The sequence below is a fragment of the Bos indicus x Bos taurus genome, chromosome 10 (assembly GCF_003369695.1).
Source record: "Bos indicus x Bos taurus breed Angus x Brahman F1 hybrid chromosome 10, Bos_hybrid_MaternalHap_v2.0, whole genome shotgun sequence".
NCBI lineage: Eukaryota > Metazoa > Chordata > Mammalia > Artiodactyla > Bovidae > Bos > Bos indicus x Bos taurus.
Genome location: NC_040085.1, coordinates 36,520,252 through 36,538,306, shown reverse-complemented (window position 1 = coordinate 36,538,306; position 18,055 = coordinate 36,520,252). Strand labels below are relative to the sequence as shown.

General features: G+C 39.2%; 2 protein-coding genes across 6 annotated transcripts in view; both read left to right on the top strand.

Annotated features, from left to right (window-relative positions):
- The window catches only part of POLE2 (DNA polymerase epsilon 2, accessory subunit), a 31,967-nt gene extending 24,579 nt beyond the window's left edge, over positions 1 to 7,388 (top strand). For 2 of the 5 annotated variants that reach the window (XM_027553680.1, XM_027553679.1), the window contains exons 16-18: positions 292 to 400; positions 1,210 to 1,386; positions 7,194 to 7,388. In XM_027553680.1, coding sequence (XP_027409481.1) covers positions 292 to 400; positions 1,210 to 1,386; positions 7,194 to 7,337 — 430 coding nt within the window. In that variant the 3' untranslated portion in view covers positions 7,338 to 7,388. Of the gene's footprint in view, positions 1 to 291; positions 401 to 1,209; positions 1,387 to 3,741; positions 3,810 to 7,193 lie in introns of all 5 variants that reach the window. The other 3 variants (XM_027553681.1, XM_027553682.1, XM_027553683.1) reach the window with 3 other exon arrangements.
- A 2,276-nt stretch (positions 7,389 to 9,664) lies between these two features.
- On the top strand, positions 9,665 to 17,561 carry DNAAF2 (dynein axonemal assembly factor 2). The gene is made up of 3 exons (XM_027553678.1): positions 9,665 to 11,729; positions 14,809 to 14,952; positions 16,139 to 17,561. Exons 1-3 carry the CDS (start codon positions 9,891 to 9,893, stop codon positions 16,643 to 16,645), a joined length of 2,490 nt encoding a protein of 829 aa, XP_027409479.1. The 5' UTR covers positions 9,665 to 9,890; the 3' UTR covers positions 16,646 to 17,561.
- The last annotated feature ends 494 nt before the right edge of the window (positions 17,562 to 18,055 follow it).

Genomic DNA, 18,055 nt, shown 5'->3' with positions numbered 1-18,055 from the left:
TACACTTAATCATCTCTCAACATACTATTAATTTCCATGTCTGTTGTTTATCGTCTCTGAACGCCCACCCCCAGTAGAATGAACTGCATCAGGGCTGGGGTCTTTTTGTTTTGTTCACTCATCCCTAAAATAATGCTAGACACATATAGAGAGCTCAATAAATTACTGTCAAATGCATGGATGAATAGATTATGGTTGAATTTGAAGTGGGAATGTATTATAAAACATCTTGCCTTTAAAATTATATTTTTTTTCTGTGGAAGTCACATTCAACTACCATTTTCATTTCAGAATTCAGTATTGTACACAAGAAATTATTGTCTTTCGTGAAGACTTAGTGAATAAAATGTGCAGAAACTGTGTCCGTTTTCCCAGTAGCAATTTGGATATTCCTAATCATGTAAGTTAAGGATTTTCTTTATTAAGGTATCTTACATGTGACTTTATATAAAGTTTTAAGTCACTTAATCACTTGCCCTTTTGTTTTTTGTTTATAGTTCAAAATAATTTCAACACACTTTTGTCTGTAAGGTAATTTTTGTTCCCTAAATCAGTGTTTCTCAGTTTTCTTATTGAGGTATCCCCTAATGGACAGAAGAAAGTCCAGAACAAGCAGGAAATTTATTTGGAGCTTCCCATTTTGCCTTTAGAACTCACAAATCTTACACTGTACTTATATATACTTAAAGAAAATGTGTTTTTAATCATGTTTATTAAATATTTCCTATGATGTGCCCACATTAGGAAGATGTGGTGTTTATCAAGATTCCCTGACATACAGCTGTCAATCACTGGTTACATGTATCCACAATTGGAAGTATGGAAATAGATCATACACAGCATTTCTAGTATGTATTTTATAACCTTCAATGTGTATGTAGGTCAAGTATATATTCTTGCCATTACCCAAGCTGTGGAATTATTTTTAGATGAACAGAATTAGGAAATGAGTTTATTATACAGCTAAAAATATAACTGCTCCAAAATGACTCTTTGGGGAAGTAGCTTTTATAGTATTAAATGAAAACTCATAAATTTCTCCTAAAATACAGGATAATTTCATATCAGTGTTCCCAAAGCTCTGTGATTCAGTTTTCCCAAATGTTTCTCAAATTTTAAGTCTGGTAATCAGTATTTAATTTAAATTCTCTGTTGCTCTTTTAGCTTTTACAAATGCACTGAAGTTTGTTTTGTGTCGTTCTTTTGTAGTTTGTAAAGACTGTCTTATCCCAAGGACACCTGACTCCTCTCCCTCTCTATGTCTGCCCAGTGTATTGGGCGTATGACTATGCTCTGAGAGTGTACCCTGTGCCTGACCTACTTGTCATCGCAGACAAATATGATCCTTTTACTTTGACCAATACCGAATGCCTCTGCATAAACCCTGTAAGAATGTAGTTAACATTATGTATCATAATTTGTCAAGATTAGAGTGTTACTTCTTTAAAGTATATGTTGAATCAGTTACTGTCGGAGTAAAAACATACCATCAATGAAATAACGGAATTAATTTGGTATAAAGAGAAAGTTCTTAAACTTTCAGAAGAACATGTGACTATAAAGTAATGTGACTTAGTTGTTTTTTTTTTTTTTTTAAAGGCACCATTATAAATCCAAATGCGTATTTTCCCCTTCAAAGTAATTTGCCTTGGGGTTCCTTTCTGGAAATTACTTTCAGAGCATGTATCCTGTTCTCTGTGCACATATTAATGGTACTTGTCCATTGAGGGTGATTTTTTTTTTTTAAGAAATTGTCCAGGTCTCCAAAATCTAAGCCAGATGAATGTTGAATTTCTTACTGGGACACACTTTAATATTTCATTTTTATGTGGAACCTTGAAATGCTTCAGAATCCTGAAGTTGCTTCTGAATTTTTGTAAAAGTATAATTGACTTTTTGAACTTGGGGGTTAAATGCTGCATAAATGTTGCTATTTATATCAAGTATCTTCACTAGTGGTTTTTAATATGTATGTTTCCTTGATTCTTATGAGTTTTAGACTTTAACTTTTTGGCGTTTTTTTTTAATCTAGGTCACTTTTGGAAACATCATCCCTTACTGCTTTTCTCACACATTTATTTTGTGTCCAGCTTCTTCAACCACAGAATTATTGACATTTTGAACCAGATAATTCTGTTTTGGGCACTGTCCTGTTCATCTCAGGGTGTTTAGCAGCATCCCTGGCTTCCACCCACTAGATGCCAGTAGCAGCCCCCAGTTTTAACAATCGACAATGTCCTCAGGTATCTGCCAAATGTCTCTAGGGGACAGAACTGACCCTGGTTGGGAACTACTGCTATAAGGATGTGCACAATTGATTTGGTTTCATTGTTTTTGTAATTTGTGGCCTAATTTTTACAGAATCTTTATTTATATTTCAATATTCTTGTCATAATGAGGCTATTTCCTTATTTAAACTGAACTCTTTGTGTGTTCTCATAGTTAATGCTGCATTTGAAAACACTTTATTTCTGAATTTTTCTTTTCATCTTGTAAATGAGTAAACCACCATTTCCTACACCATCATCTTTTTTTTTTTTTTTTTACATTATTTATACCTTGTGGACAAGCTCAAAACTTTTAAAAAATTTTATTTATTTTTGGCTGCACTGGTTCTTTGGTGCTACATGTGGGCTTTCTCTAGTTGTGGCGAATGGGGGCTACTCTCTAGTTGCAGTGCGTGGGCTTCTCATTGCAGTGGCTTCTCTTGTTGCAGAGCACGGGCTCTAGGGTGAGCGGGCTTCAGCAGCTGTGGCTACCAGGCTCTAGAGCACAGGCTCAGTAGTTGTGGTGCATGGTTCCCCTGCAGCATGTGGGATCTTCCAGGGGCAAGGATCGAACCCACGTCTCCTGCATTAGCAGGCAGATTCTTAACCATTGGACCACCAGAGAAGTTCCTAAAACTTGGTTTTGACATTGTTTCATCCTTTCTTGCGGAGAAGGCAATGGCACCCCACTCCAGTACTCTTGCCTGGAAAATCCCATGGACAGAAGAGCCTGGTAGGCTGCAGTCCATGGGGTCACTAGGAGTCGGACACTACTGAGCGACTTCACTTTCACTTGCATGCATTGGAGAAGGAAATGGCAACCCACTCCAGTGTTCTTGCCTGGAGAATCCCAGGGACGGGGGAACCTGGTGGGCTGCCGTCTATGGGGTCGCACAGAGTCGGACACGACTGAAGTGATTTAGCAGCATCCTTTCTTGATACTTATTCCCATTAATGAATGCCTGCAATAGGCCACATATTGAGCTAGTGCCAGGGACACAAAGATTGAAAAGACAAGAGTCTGCTTTATTTAGAGTTTAGTAATGGACAGTTGTATATGTGACCCTGCTCTGTTGCTTTGAGGGGACCATGGTGGGGCATCAATCCCAGATTTTCACTGGGGAGAAGGGCAGGAAAGATTTCTTGAACATGATGTTTGAGTGTCTTATGTGCTTACTAAGCATCATTCAGTACTGCTTATTTCTTATACTTAAGTAGACCCACTCCTAAGCATTTCTGGCCACATTTTTTAGCATGACTGTTCTGGTCAACTTTACTTTTTCCTTCTATTGGAGATACTTTAATAATATTTTTTCTCTACAAAGAGCATGCAGAAATTTGTCTCATTACTTTATAGTCACATCTTGTACCTTCATCTTTAAGCCACGAGTGAGGAATTTGATTTTTTAAAATGGGGGTTCTTTTTTTAAAAGTTGAGTATTTTGAGTACTTATGGGCATTTTTCTCTCCAAAGGGCTCTTTTCCAAGAAGTGGATTTTCATTCAAAGTTTTTTATCCTTCCAATAAGGTAGTAGAAGATAGGTAAGTGTGCCTTCAGAAACAGCTGCCTCTTGGCATAATACTGCTAAAAATCAGATGTTCTGAAGGTGTGCTGAGTTTTTTTAAAATGACTACAGTAGCTCATTGGCAATGTTCTAGGCTGAACTTATTGTGTTCATGCTGTGTGACACGAATTGTATGTACTTGATGGCACATTTGTATGAGCTACACCAAGAACTGTTTTCTGTGGGAAACCTCAGATTGGCTGTGGGGCTGGGCTAGTTCTTTTACAGGCTGACTCATGATGAGGTTATTATTCCGAAAGGGCAGGCTTGCCTTCCACATGTGAAAGTCCCTCAGTCATGTCTGACTCTTTGAGACCCCATGGACTATAGAGTCCATGGAATCCTCCAGGCCAGAATACTGGAGGGTGTGGCCTTTCCCTTCTCCAGGGGATCTTCCAAACCCAGGGATCAATCCCAGGTCTTTCATATTGCAGGCGGATTCTTTACCAGCTGAGCCACTCAAAACCCTGGTAATCTGCCTTAAATTGGCAGGAAAGAATTGGTGTGGGGAGGTCCTGAGGAAAAAATAATTACCTGGTGGGTAGTAGTTTTCAGAGGGTGTCCTATAGACCACATGCATGAGAATCCTCTGAGGTCCATGTTACAAGTGTTAAATTACAAGATCCCATCCCAACCTTATTAAATGTCTCTCCAGTTGTAGCACCCAGAAATGTGCATTTTTAACAGTTCCCCTTAGATGCAGGCATCCTAACATGTGACTTCTCCATTAATCGTATGTTCTTTCTTTTGGTTAAGAACAGTAACCAAATACCCGCAGGTTCTCATTAGAGAATATAATCTTGACACTCAACCTTTTTTTACTTTTTGTAATTAACAAATTTATTTAAATAAAAGCACAAATACATGATAAAAATTTCAAACAATGCTTAAAAGTATAAAATAGAGAAAGAAAACATACCTCTACTTCCTAACCCTGAAATCATAATTAATAGTTTCTTATATATATTTCTTGAAAAAAATTTTTTGCATTATTTTTGCTGCTCAGTATTCACGGAGGAAAAAGTCTGTTCACTTTGGGACATACTAAATTTTATTATTGGATTCACTCATTTGACATGTATTTCTTACTATATTCCAGGTACAGCTTAGTTTTTGGAATATAACCAGGCAGATACTTATAAAAGTCACTGATATTCTAGCCTCTGTTCCATAAACTGAACATAATGCTTGACTTTAGTTAACAATGAATCCTTAAAGAAATTTTTTAAATTTGGAATGCTTTTAGGTAAGGGCAAACATTCTTACCCTCAACCACTCCCTGTTGTTGACAGCGATTTTGTGACCCCAGGATTAAGCTACTTCTGAAGCATATTTTGTCCATCTTTCAAAACAATCTTTGGCTGCACCATGCCAGCTTTCAGGATCTTAGTTCCCAAACCAGAGATCAAACCCATGACCTCGTCAGTGAACGTGCAGAGTCCTTACCACTGGACCACCAGGGAATTCTGTTTTGTCCACCTTTAGATTGACTTTTACTGAACTGAGTTTTGTTGTAAATTAACAGACATACGAAACTTATTCTGCTATGAAAACCAACAGTGAGCACTTTCAACAGGTCTCGGAACAAAAGAAATCTGTGCCTGTCCCAAGCAACTGTTCATTTTCATCTTGAGAAGACTATAAATCTGATAGACTCCCTTTGCTTTAGCTGCCAGGAGCACAGCCAAATGTGCAGTCCACTTCTATAGCAGCAGGAATTACTAGCATAAATGTTGGCTGTGGCTCTGGCCTCATCTTCTTTGATTTGTATTTTTCTCTTACCTGAATTTCCTTCTTTCCTTAACTTTTATCCTTTTATTATATCTATCTTAGCAAACCATTTAATATTCTAGAGATAGAAAAACCACAATAGGATTTAACTGATTTATTAATTATGATGGCACAGGACACTTCAGTTAAATTTCTTATAATGTTTCCTGAATGACATGCATTATTGTTTAGTGTTTTAAGTACTGTATACAGACTTCTATGAGAGTTCTTAACATGCTGTATGAGAAGTCACTTATGTGCCTGTCTCTCTTAAAGTTTCTAGCACAGGCCTTGACTTGCAGTTGATACTGACTATTGTTGACATAGTTGGTCCATTTATCATCTGTGGAGTCAGATACTAAAACCCTTGATCTAATTTCCAAACTATAATTTGGTAGTGATAATTTGAGGAATTTCTTCAGTGCTAGATCAAACAAGTTGATGTATGCTTTTTTCCTTTGTTTTGAGAGGAAAAATTTTTATGATACAGTGAAATAATTTTGTGAAATAACTAATTTAGTGAAATAACTTATATTTATAAATAACATTTAGTTCTCCCAAAAACAATTTTTTTCTTAGAATATTTGTGAAATCATATTTTAGAGTTAACACAGAAATGTAGCCAAAGTGGACTGAGGTTAACCCTGTTTCAACATGTGCTTTCAAATATAGTTGTTTTATTTAAAAACATAATGTTAGTAATGTACAGGAGAAACTCCCATTCTCACACAATAGTTGGTCAGAATAAAAATGGTAAAAAAAAAAAAAAAAAAAACCTCTACAGAGGGCAATTGAACAAGATTTCTTAAGACCTCAACTGCATATACCATCTATTTCATTTCTAGGAATTTATCCTACAGGTATACTTGGGTTTATGCATAAAAGTAGGTACAGCTGTTTTTACTGTAGTTTTTATAACAGCAAAACAAATAGTTTAAATATATACCCATTTAAAAGTTATATTCTTGATTTGGGAAAATGGCATTGAAACATGTATAATATCATATATGAAACGAGTCGCCAGTCCAGGTTCGACGATACTGGATGCTTGGGGCTGGTGCACTGGGACGACCCAGAGGGATGGTACGGGGAAGGAGGAGGGAGGAGGGTTCAGGATGGGGAACACGTGTATACCTGTGGCAGATTCATGTTGATATATGGCAAAACCAATACAATATTGTAAAGTTAAAAAAAAAAAGTTATATTCTGACTTTTCTAATTTACATTAATTTCAAGTCATAAAGGATTAGTTAAAATTATAAATATATCGTGTATTTATTACTAATTGAAAAAAAGGCATAGAATAGTGTTCATGTATTCTACCACTTGTGTTTGTGTTTTTAAAGCATTTACACATGTATATGCGATTAGACAGTCCTTTATATATAATTAGACAGTCTTTGTAAGGATATAACTGTTGCTTCTAGAGAACAGAAATAGAGTGAGACAGACTTATTTTCCATTGTGTCTCCTTGGGAATTTGGAGCAATGTGCATGTATTGACCTATTTTTAAAATTAAAACTAGATATTAAGAAATGTATAACTTAGCTTTATAAGATGTTTAATTTTATGAATATTTTCTATTTTCAGCAAACTTCAAGGGTTTTGAGATTCTTAGACCATCTGAAGAAACAGAATTCATCAATCATCTGCTTATTTTATGTAATTTTGTTATTAAATTATAATAAAATTTTGGTAAACTTTAGAATGTCCTGTTTAAATTTCTATTTATAACATTTTTTTATAAATATGGTATACTTTACAAAGTTTCATAGGAAAAATATTTTCTGTATAATTGTAAGGAAAATATGAAAATGTGTAAAAATACATAATCTAAGTATATATTTGTATATAAAAATTTAAGTTTCATTATTTCTATACTAGTTATATGCTTGGATATGAATTTGAGCAAACTCCAGGAGATAGTGAAGGAGAGGGGAGCCTGGCGTGGGAGCCACTTAACAATTCACATGCTAATTGTTCACCATAAGAGTCTTAATGGTGTATTTAATAATTTCAAATTGTTTAAATTTCAAGTCATAGAATTTATTCTAATGATAGTGAAAACCATTGTTTCAGGATATCACTGTGATATTCATTACATTACCTTTTGGCACTGAAAATTTAAAAACATTGTCCCCATAGTTTTAAGAGGAGTAATACCTTTAAGAGGAGTAATACTCACTTTGAAGCAGCCCTGTTTTTCTATTTTGGGCATAACCACTCAACACCATCCCCTTATCTTTTAGTTTATGGCGGGAACTACAATGAGAGCCCAGAAATGAATGAGTGATACGACATTGTTAAAGGTACAAAGAGTGTTTCAAACGTAGGAATAATCTTAATATTATAGACAAGTTGAAATGGAAGACCCTTCTTTCAAAGAAACTTAGCTTTTGGGGGAAGAGATACTAATAAAAAAACTAAAATGACATTGAAGGAAATTCCTCAAGAAATTTAATCTGAATATTGTGATAAGTGAATTGCGGTTAAGGATGAAGTGGCAATTTGAGATATGGTTTGAGGATGGAAATTTTCAAAATATTAGAAAAGACCTGATGTTAAAACAGTAAGATTGAGCTTTAATCTCAAGAACAGCCTGGAAATTTTGATTAAAAGTGAAATCAAGGCATAATTCCAAAAGCTACTAGATTACTTGGGAAAATTTACAATCTAGGCCTTGAAAGTGGTACTGAAACAGACACTGCCAGATTGTTGGTCTAGTTTCAAGAACCATAGAGCTAAACATGAAAGATTTCTTTAGGAACATATTTAATGCCTAGAAATACAGGGTGCATTTAGGGGTTAGCAAGGTGAAGAAAGATGAAGCAGGGCAATTAACTATGAGCAGGTAAATTACCAGAATTATAATTATTTGAGTAAGACAAATGAGAACCAGTTAGTGGTGGACATTGACTGGAAATTAAAAGGAAGCATAGATCTGAAAAATGGGGTAGCAGATGAACAGTACTGCAGGAGCACCCAGAGCTAATACAGTGAGGACCAACAGAGAGGTGGTGCGCTCACCTGCTCGGTGTTTAATCAGCATGGCTGACCTCACCTCAGAAATCTGGGTCTAAAGCACCGTCATGTGACATTATGCTTTAAGAGGCCAGGTAGATCACACAAGAGGGGAGTGGGCTGAGATTTCTGTGCTATGGAAAAAGCCGACACTTGGTCTCAGTATGGGGAAAGCACAGGAACTGTATCTGATGAGGTAGGAGGAAAACCTGGATAGTGTCTTGTCACTGAGGTAATGCCAACATTATGTTAAATGTTGCTGAGGCTGTCAACAAAATGAGGACAGAAAAATGATCACTGAATTTAACTACCAATTAATAACTACCTCAGTCAATAAATATTCTATAATATCAATTTGAATGGCTGCTTAGAATCCCATTGTATGGCTCTACCCAAATCTGCTCAACCAACTGTTGAATTCTTAGATTCTTCCCAAACCTTTAGAATCATAATAGTGCCTTGAGCATGCTCTCAGAATTGGAATTTCTGCATTAAAAAAAGTATGCACATTCTAAAGGCTTTTGACATAGGTACCAAACTACTTTCTAGAAAAAATTTTAATATAAATTCTACCACCGCAAGGAAATAATTGTTTTGTTTTTAAAGAAAGCCTTTTCCATTTTTATAGGTGATATGTGGTATCTTATATTTGCATTTTTATTAACAGTCATGTTTGCTGATGATTGGTTATTTATGAATAACCTGCGCATAACTCTCACACCAAATGAGAGTTGTAAATAGGGTGAATTGGTGAAATATCTAGACTGAAATGTTGGTTTAGCGAAGTGAATAAACAGAAAAACTTACGATAGAATCACAGTTTATGACTACTGGGTGGTGCATTAGCTGTGTGACTCTGGTGAGGTAACTTTTCAGGTCTCATCTTCTTTGTGAATTGAGGATCAGGTCTACCTTGAAGGGTTCTGAACAACGAATAACGTACATAATGCTGGAAATTACAATTATTAAGATGCTTATTCTGCACAGGTAACTGCACCATGGCACAGGAATCTAAACAACGTAGGATGTTGGTCTGAAGAAACTAAGGCTATTTCTGTCATTTCTATCATCCCTGTTCCTGCCCCTCCTCCTGGGTGTTGGTGGTGTCACTATGGCAACGAGCACGCGCCGCCCAGGCTCAATTCTGAAGCCGTTACGGACCTCCGCCTCCTCACTCTCCGGAGACTAGCGATTTCACCTCGCGTCCCACCCACTAGGTCTCAGATCCATCTCCCTTGGCCTCCGCGCAAGGAGCCGAAGGACAGCATGGCCAAGGAGGCAGCTTCTTCGCCGCTAGAAGACTTGGATCTTAGTGGAGAGGAGGTCCAGCGGCTCACCTCCGCCTTCCAGGACCCGGAGTTCCGGCGAATGTTCTCCGAGTACGCCGAGGAGCTCACGGACCCTGAGAACCGGCGGCGCTACGAGGAGGAGATCACGGCGCTGGAGCGTGAGCGCGGAGTGGAGGTGCGGTTCGTGCACCCGGAGCCGGGCCACGTATTGCGCACCAGCCTGGACGGGACCCGGCGCTGCTTCGTGAACGTGTGCAGCAACGCGCTGGTAGGCGCGCCCAGCAGCCAGCCCGGCTCTGGGAGCGCGGTGTCCGGCAGACAGTGGTCCCTGCCCTACAGCCTGGCCCCCGGCCGCGAGTACGCGTGGGGGCGCGGCACCCGCTACACTGTCTACGACGTGGTCTTCCACCCAGACGCGATCGCGCTGGCCCGGCGCCACGAGCGCTTCCGCCAGATGCTGGACGCCACGGCCCTGGAGGCCGTGGAGAAGCAGTTCGGCGTGAAGTTGGACCGGAGGAACGCCAAGACCCTGAAGATCAAGTACAAGGGGACCCCGGATGCCGCCGTACTGCGCACGCCCCTGCCCGGAGGCGCGCCGGCCCGGCCCGAGGGGGAGCCGGAGAGCCCTTTCCCCGATTTCCCCTACCCCTACCGATACCCGGCAGCCGGTGCGAGCGCTGCAGTCCCCCGGCCTCAGGCGCCCTCCCCTCCGGAGGCCGTCCGGCAGCCCGCCCCCACCGAGCCTCGCTACAGCGTGGTGCAGCGCCACCACGTGGACCTCCAGGATTACCGCTGCTCCCGGGACTCGGCGCCCGGCACCGTGCCGCAAGAGCTGGTGGTTACCATCGAGCTGCCGTTGCTGCGATCGGCCGAGCAGGCGGCGCTGGAGGTGACGGGGAAGCTGCTGTGCCTTGATTCAAGGAAGCCCGACTACCGGCTGCGACTTTCGCTCCCGTACCCGGTGGATGACAGCCGCGGCAAAGCACAGTTCAACAAGGCCCGGCGGCAGCTGGTGGTGACACTTCCCGTGGCGCCTACCGCTTCGCGCCCGGAGCCCGCCGCGTCCCCGGAAGAGGCAGCCGACCCGCCAGGAACTGACGGCGCAGCGTGCGCTTCCGCTTGCCGCGGGGAGGCGGGCCCGGCGGGGGTTTGTGCTGGGGACGCAATCTCAGGTCCCAGCCGAACCCGGGCTGCAGACGCCGGGATCACAACTCCGGACGCCCCCGGGAAGGAGCGCGTCGCAAAATCCGAGGAACGGGATTTCGGCGGGCAAGAGATATCAACCACGGGGACCCGGGAGGAGCCGCCTTCAGGAGCCGGGAACTCACCTGGGGACCGTGGCGGAGGCGCTCTTAGTACTTCCTGGGGGGACCTCGACGCGGGCCTTTCTGTAGGGAGCGCGAGCGTGCGCCCGACCCTCGGCGTGGAGGCGCGCGAGACGCGGGAAGGCACCGGCAGGGAGCCGGCTTATCGAGCGATGGGTGGTCCAGGGACCGACCGCGGCGAAGCTTTGTGCCCGCCTTTGCAGTGTAGTCAGGATGAAGAATCCCTGACACTGCTCGTTCAAGTGCCTTGGATCCTGCTTCAAAGTCTTCAAGGGGAAGTGAACCCCCTCTGGTACAAATTGTCTTTCTCTACCCAAGACTTAGTTTATTATTCCTTCTTTTTGCAATTTACTCCAGAGAATAAATTGAGTACCAAAGAACCAGAGGTTAGCATTTCTTCCAACAATGCAGTGATAAACCTGGCCAAGTCTCCAGAATGCCATGGATACTGGAGAGAGTGGTATTACGGTTTAAACAACTATTGTTTGGAGGTAACAGTTCTTTCTAGAGTCTTAATGTTTGACATATTCTATTCCACTTATCACAGTCATCCTCACAGTTTATCCTGAACAAAGGATTTTCCATTATAACTTCTCTCCTGACGACTAGAAGTTGATAACCCTTGATCAAAGACTTGGGAGAAAAAAAAAAAAAAACGAAAATTTAACGCATCCTCTTTGGTGGATGGGTTTCAAGTCTTCAAAGTTGCCCTCAATGCATGAATGGTTTCTCAGGGATCCGTAGACCTCTAAAATTGTATACACAAAGTTGAGGGTTTTCTTCTGGGGAGAAGGACTATAACTTTGGTCATATTCTCAAAGGGGTTTGTGACACAAATAGGGAAGAGACATTCTATCATAGCGTTATTTTCAGTTTTAAATAGCTTTTCCCAACCTTAGAAAGTAAATAATAGTTTACTTCCAGAGAGCAAAAGTAACTCGGCCGGTGCCAGTTTTTTTGTGGGAAAACCAACTCAGACCCAGGGCTGAATCTAAATACCTTGCGTTCTCTGCCATACGGTGCAGCTTAATTTTACTCCCTGATTTTAGTGGGATTGACCTCTAGTGGTCTTTACATTACACTGAAATTACTTCTTTTGGCATCAGTTTTAATCTCTTCCCTACTAGTATTGGCATAATGGCTGGCATTTAACAAAGTGTAATATAATCCTTTGTTAGCTCTGACTTCAGCTCCATCTCTTTTAGTCAAAAACTGAGGGTGAATCTTGGGTTTACGTAGGATATAATTTTGTAGTTACTACTAGGGTCTTGAGATTCAATTCAGTACTCCAGTACTATTGGCAAGTACTGGGGGGGGGGGGGGGCGGGGATGGAGAGAACCTACTTAAAATTTGAAGTTCTATAGAAATTTTACACTCATAACTCAACAATTAATTGGTATTTTGAGGTTTGTATCAATGTTACATGTAATTTTTTTTGCTCTTATAAGATCTTCAAGGGTTAAGTTCCCTAATTCAGAACACTAGTTGCACAGATTGTATATTAAAATTTAAGCTTTGGGCCTTGGGCTTTAACCTGCCAGAAAGTTTTACTTTTTCCTGTGTTTTTCTAGAAATTTACTAGTAAGTTAAATTTTTATATTTATGAGGTGTATCTTGTATGAGAAGTGTTAATTGAAACCCTCCAAAAATGGTAAAATAAATAGGCAGGGCTAGGTAAGATACTTTGTGAGAAAATAAAATATGAAATTGACTATCTGTTTATGTCATCAGAAGGGGGAAATTTAGGAAAGGGCAGTCGTTTTCCTGTAATTGTTTTAGTAAATGAGAAAATAACTCACAAGGTGGGAAGAAAGCTTTAATGGACAGCATTTGAGAGAATACTAAAGTATATTTTGATCTGATTTTCTAGTATCTGAATGTTATTTTAGCAAAGAAACTAGACCAAAATGGGATTAGGGCAACTGTGTTTTATATCTTTGAAGCCTGAAATAGATTTATAATTACTTCATTAATCATCACATTAGCTGAGGCTGATGGAACCATTATGTTCAACTTTTTTCCTTTAAATTTTACTAACCAGGCTGTAAGTATTAAAGTAAAAAAAAAGTAAAAAAGTTTACAAAAAAATCACAACAGTATTTTGTGAGTAGACATATATAATGATTACATTATTATATGCATTATATGAAAATATTATAAAGAGACTGATTTGTGGCTGTCAAGGTCAGAATTTGTTACTTTACATACAAGTACGAAATACATTTCTGTAAACCTTAAGTCTCACTGGGAATTTTCCTAGAGCTTTAGGACCTCTGAATTTATTATCTTTTATAGTAAAATTAGTCATTAGACTGAGAAAGCAGGTTTATGCAAATCCTTTCTATTTTAATCATAACTATTTCCATTATAAATGTTATTCTTCCGAGGTAACTGAACTGTCTGGTGTAGTTTTTGCAGTTAATGTGTAAGTCTTTTGCAGAGACATGAACCTTAGAAATGCTTTGGCAGGGAGGGTTGTTTGTACCCTACAGTATTATTCTGTCACCTAGATCTTCAGATAATACAAGGCAAATTATTTCAAATGTGAAGTTTTTCTTTCGCCAAAGTTCACTTTTGTTTAGTACGTGTTCACAGGTTGTTTAATAGAAGGGAATTCGAAACATCACTTTGTGATTCCCCTCCCCACCACGCCCCCAATTTGGACCAAATAATGCATTTGTGTGTATTTGTAATTAATTTGTTTATATTGTAGTACAGAGGAAAACTTTTTATTTGGGGCAATGGTGAACTGATTTGAAGAATTTAAAATATGGTTATTCCTTCAAAGACCTAACCATATACCTATATTCACTTGACATACTCGAATAGGAACAAATTGCTTTGTCTTTGGGATTGCCTGCATAAGTGATTTTTGTATATCCTGTAGTTTGGTAATCCTACTGCCTTCCTTTTTTTAATTTTTAAAAAGTTTATTTTAGTTGATTTACAATGTTGTGTTTCCTCTTTTTTTTTAGATTAGTTGATTTATAGTGTTTCCTCATTCTTATATAGTTATATGCTAGTGTTGCAATGGATTATCACAGTGCTTAAAAATAGAATATAATTCTCTTAAGTAAAATATTATACTTGGCTCTTACCTAACCAAGAACTAAAAGGCAAATTGGTCACACAAAATTTGAATGCGTACTGTCTTATCTTTAGCTGACTCATTAGGAAGTGTTCTAAAATTGAATTACATTTTATAGTTTGGACTGCATTGAAAACTAGAGGTGATGTTATTCTTACAAAATACTGAGAGGGGGGAAAAAAGGAAGATATGATTTGTAAATAGGATTATCTGGAGGGAAAGCATACCTCAGATTTATACAAACGTAGAAAAGGACCTAAGACTTTATTTTAGGATCTCCTATATATGTGTGTACTCTTGCTAGTCTTTTTGCTCTGTACAATACTGTTTTCTTAGGCCAAAACAGCATAGGAATAACATGAAATAAACATTTTAAAAGTGAATACCTGAACTGTGTGAGAATTGTTATGAGCTGATTTTAGATACAATTCTGTCAAGTATGACCAATAAAGTAGAATATTTTTTTCTCTTTTTATTTTAGGAAAGGTTATTTGTCAATGAAGACAATGTTAATGAGTTTCTTGAAGAGGTCCTGAGCCCTCCATTCAAACAGACATTACCCCTGACTCCACCATTAATTGAAGTTCTTCAGGTTACTGATAGTAAGATTGAAATACATGCAAAGGTAAGGATTTGGGCAGGCTTTATAGAGTAGTGATTTGGGGCAAGGTTGAAGCCTGACAAATCACTTAATTCTTGATTTTTTATATCATAACTTTAAATGCACATAATGGCTGGGAAGAGTGATGTTAAGAAGAATACAGACCTTTTTTTGATGTGTATTTTACTATTAAATATCTGTGATTCATTTTCACTTATGTTATCTCATTTAATCCCAAAATAACTGTTCAGTGAGGAATAGAGAGAAACTAACATTTGGGAAATGTGAGTATTAGTCCAGGGACTAACAACTCTTTTTGACTCTCAAACCACAGGAACTATATATGTTACATATGGTTTGTTCATTCTTTCTAGTTTAAGTTTGGTTATCTTTATAGTCTTTGATATTAGACTTAACTAATTTAGTAACTAGCACAGTTGACTTATATGTGAACTAGGTGAGAAAGAGGTTCTGAAGAATCACAGAAATACAGAAAAATTCAAGAATACCCTTTTTAAATTTTTTGGCTGCTTCCGGAGGCCTGAAGGATCTTAGTTTCTTGATCAGGGATTGACCCCAGGTCCTTGGAAGTGAGAGGGTGGAGTCCTAACCAGTGAACCAAGAATGCCCTTATAAGAATGACTGTTATTAGGCTTTATGCTGCTGCTGCTGCTAAGTCACTTCAGTCGTGTCCGATTCTGTGTGACCCCATAGACGGCAGCCCACCAGGCTCCCCCGTCCCTGGGATTCTCCAGGCAAGAACACTGGAGTGGGTTGCCATTTCCTTCTCCAACGCATGAAAGTGAAAAGTGAAAGTGAAGTGAAGTCGTGTTTGACTCTTAGTGACCCCATGGACTGCAGCCTACAAGGCTCCTCCGTCCATGGGATTTTCCAGGCAAGAGTACTGGAGTGGGGTGCTATTGCCTTCTCCGACTGAGCTTTATGGGCCATGTTAAAAGATTTGTAGGCCAGGATTGTTTTATCCTGAAGGAGATGAAGAATCAGTGAAAGGATTTAATTAGAGAATCAATGCCAGGTTTGGATTGTTAAAAAATGACTGGCAGCATTTGGAGATTGACTTTGAGGGGGAAGCCAGAAATTGAATTTGCAAGTCTACCGGGTTATTCCTTCACAACTTAAAAGTTTTCAGAGGGTACAATTTACTTTTCTGTTTCAATGAATTCTTAATTTGCTGTTTCTCTTAACATAGTTGCAAGAATGCAGTAACTCTGAGCAGCTTCATGAAAAAGAAGAAAGAGTCCATGAAGGAAGTCCTTTAACAGAAAAAGAAAATACAGAACATGCTACCATTTCAACAACTGATTCTGCTTCATCTGTAGCAGTCACAGTCCTAGAAGCAGACCGTTGTGGTTCAGCCACGTGCTTGCAACAAGGGGCTCTTGATGTTTCTCAGAAGCTGTTTGCAGAGTCTCAGCAACCTAAGTCAGAAAAGGAACGTGAATTTATAAAAGACAAAAGTGCTGTTTATGCAAATGAAAGAAAAGATAACTTAAAAGAACCAGTAATAACTGAAGAGAAAGAACTGGATGGAAACCACCCATCTTCGTTACTGAACAAAACTGCAGTTCGCGATACACCTGGTTTTGACCACATAAAGGAAACCAATATGCAGGATGGTAGTGTGCAGATCATTAAAGATCATGTGACTCACTGCTCATTCAGTTTTCAGAATAATTTGCTTTATGACTTGGATTAATTCTGTATCATTTTTAGAGGCTGAGTAAAAACTTTTGGACGTGAAACAGATTGTTTACTATCTTAAAACCAAAAGTATTCAAAAAAGTATAAAATGAAAATTTGTATTTTTATTCTTATGGGGAAACTGAAGCTAGTATTTTGTGTGTGTGTGTGTGTGTGTGTACAGAGAGTTTATGTCAATACAAAGCTTCCTGAATTATGGAAATAAGTTTTGTGATTCCTCTGTTGTATATTTTTTCTAATGGAGAGTAAAATGTTTAGTGTCAAAACAACCTGTTTATAGTCTTTTGGCTTTTGTTTGCCATTACTTTAATAAAGTTTCCAAAATACTGTGTCATAAAAAGTAATTCTCAAGAATGTAATGAACTAAAAGCACACACAATAGTGTGTGTGTTGGGGGAAGGAGAATCTCAAAACTATGTGTTTATAAGTCTTACTGCTGCTAAGTCACTTCAGTCGTGTCCGACTCTGTGTGATCCCACAGACGGCAGCCACCAGGCTCCCCCGTCCCTCGGATTCTCCAGGCAAGAACACTGGAGTAGCTTGCCATTTCCTTCTCCAATGCATGAAAGTGAAAAGTGAAGTTGCTCGGTAGTGTCTGACTCTTAGTGACCCCATGGACTGCAGCCTACCAGGCTCCTCCACCCATGGGATTTTCCAGGCAAGAGTACTGGAGTGGGGCGCCATTGCCTTCTCCAATAAGTCTCACTAAATAGGATTTATTCAGTATTTATGCTTGTCATAGAGATTCTGAAAGAACTTTATTAACCAATATTAAATGATCCAAACAATACAAATACACTGAAATTTAGTATATTTGCTTCAACTCTGTATCTTACTCTTCTCGTAAGTCACCATATGTATGTGTGGGTGTATACATATATATAAATAAAGGTTATTAATGACTTTGAAAACTCAAAATTTAAAATAATTTTTTGGAAATTAGTAAAACATTCCTTGGTTTTATAAAATTAGTTTACAAGTTTTAGAACAAGACAATTTAAGAAAATCTGAGAATTTACCCCAATAGGAAAATTGTCTTCCTTATAGTAATACATGAAGACAACAACAAAAGCTGCTGCTACTGCTGCTGCTGCTAAGTTGCTTCAGTCGTGTCTGACTCTGTGCGACCCCATAGACGGCAGCCCACCAGGCTCCCCAGTCCCTGGGATTCTCCAGGCAGGAACACTGGAGTGGGTTGCCATTTCCTTCTCCAAAGCATGAAAGTGAAAAGTGAAACAAGTCGCTCAGTCGTGTCCAACTCCTACCGACTCCATGGACTGCAGCCTACCAGGCCCCTCTGTCCATAGGATTTTCCAGGCAAGTGTACTGGAGTGGGGTGCCATTGCCTTCTCCAACAACAAAAGCTAGTGTTTTCTAATCAGTTTCTTTTATAATACCTAAAAGA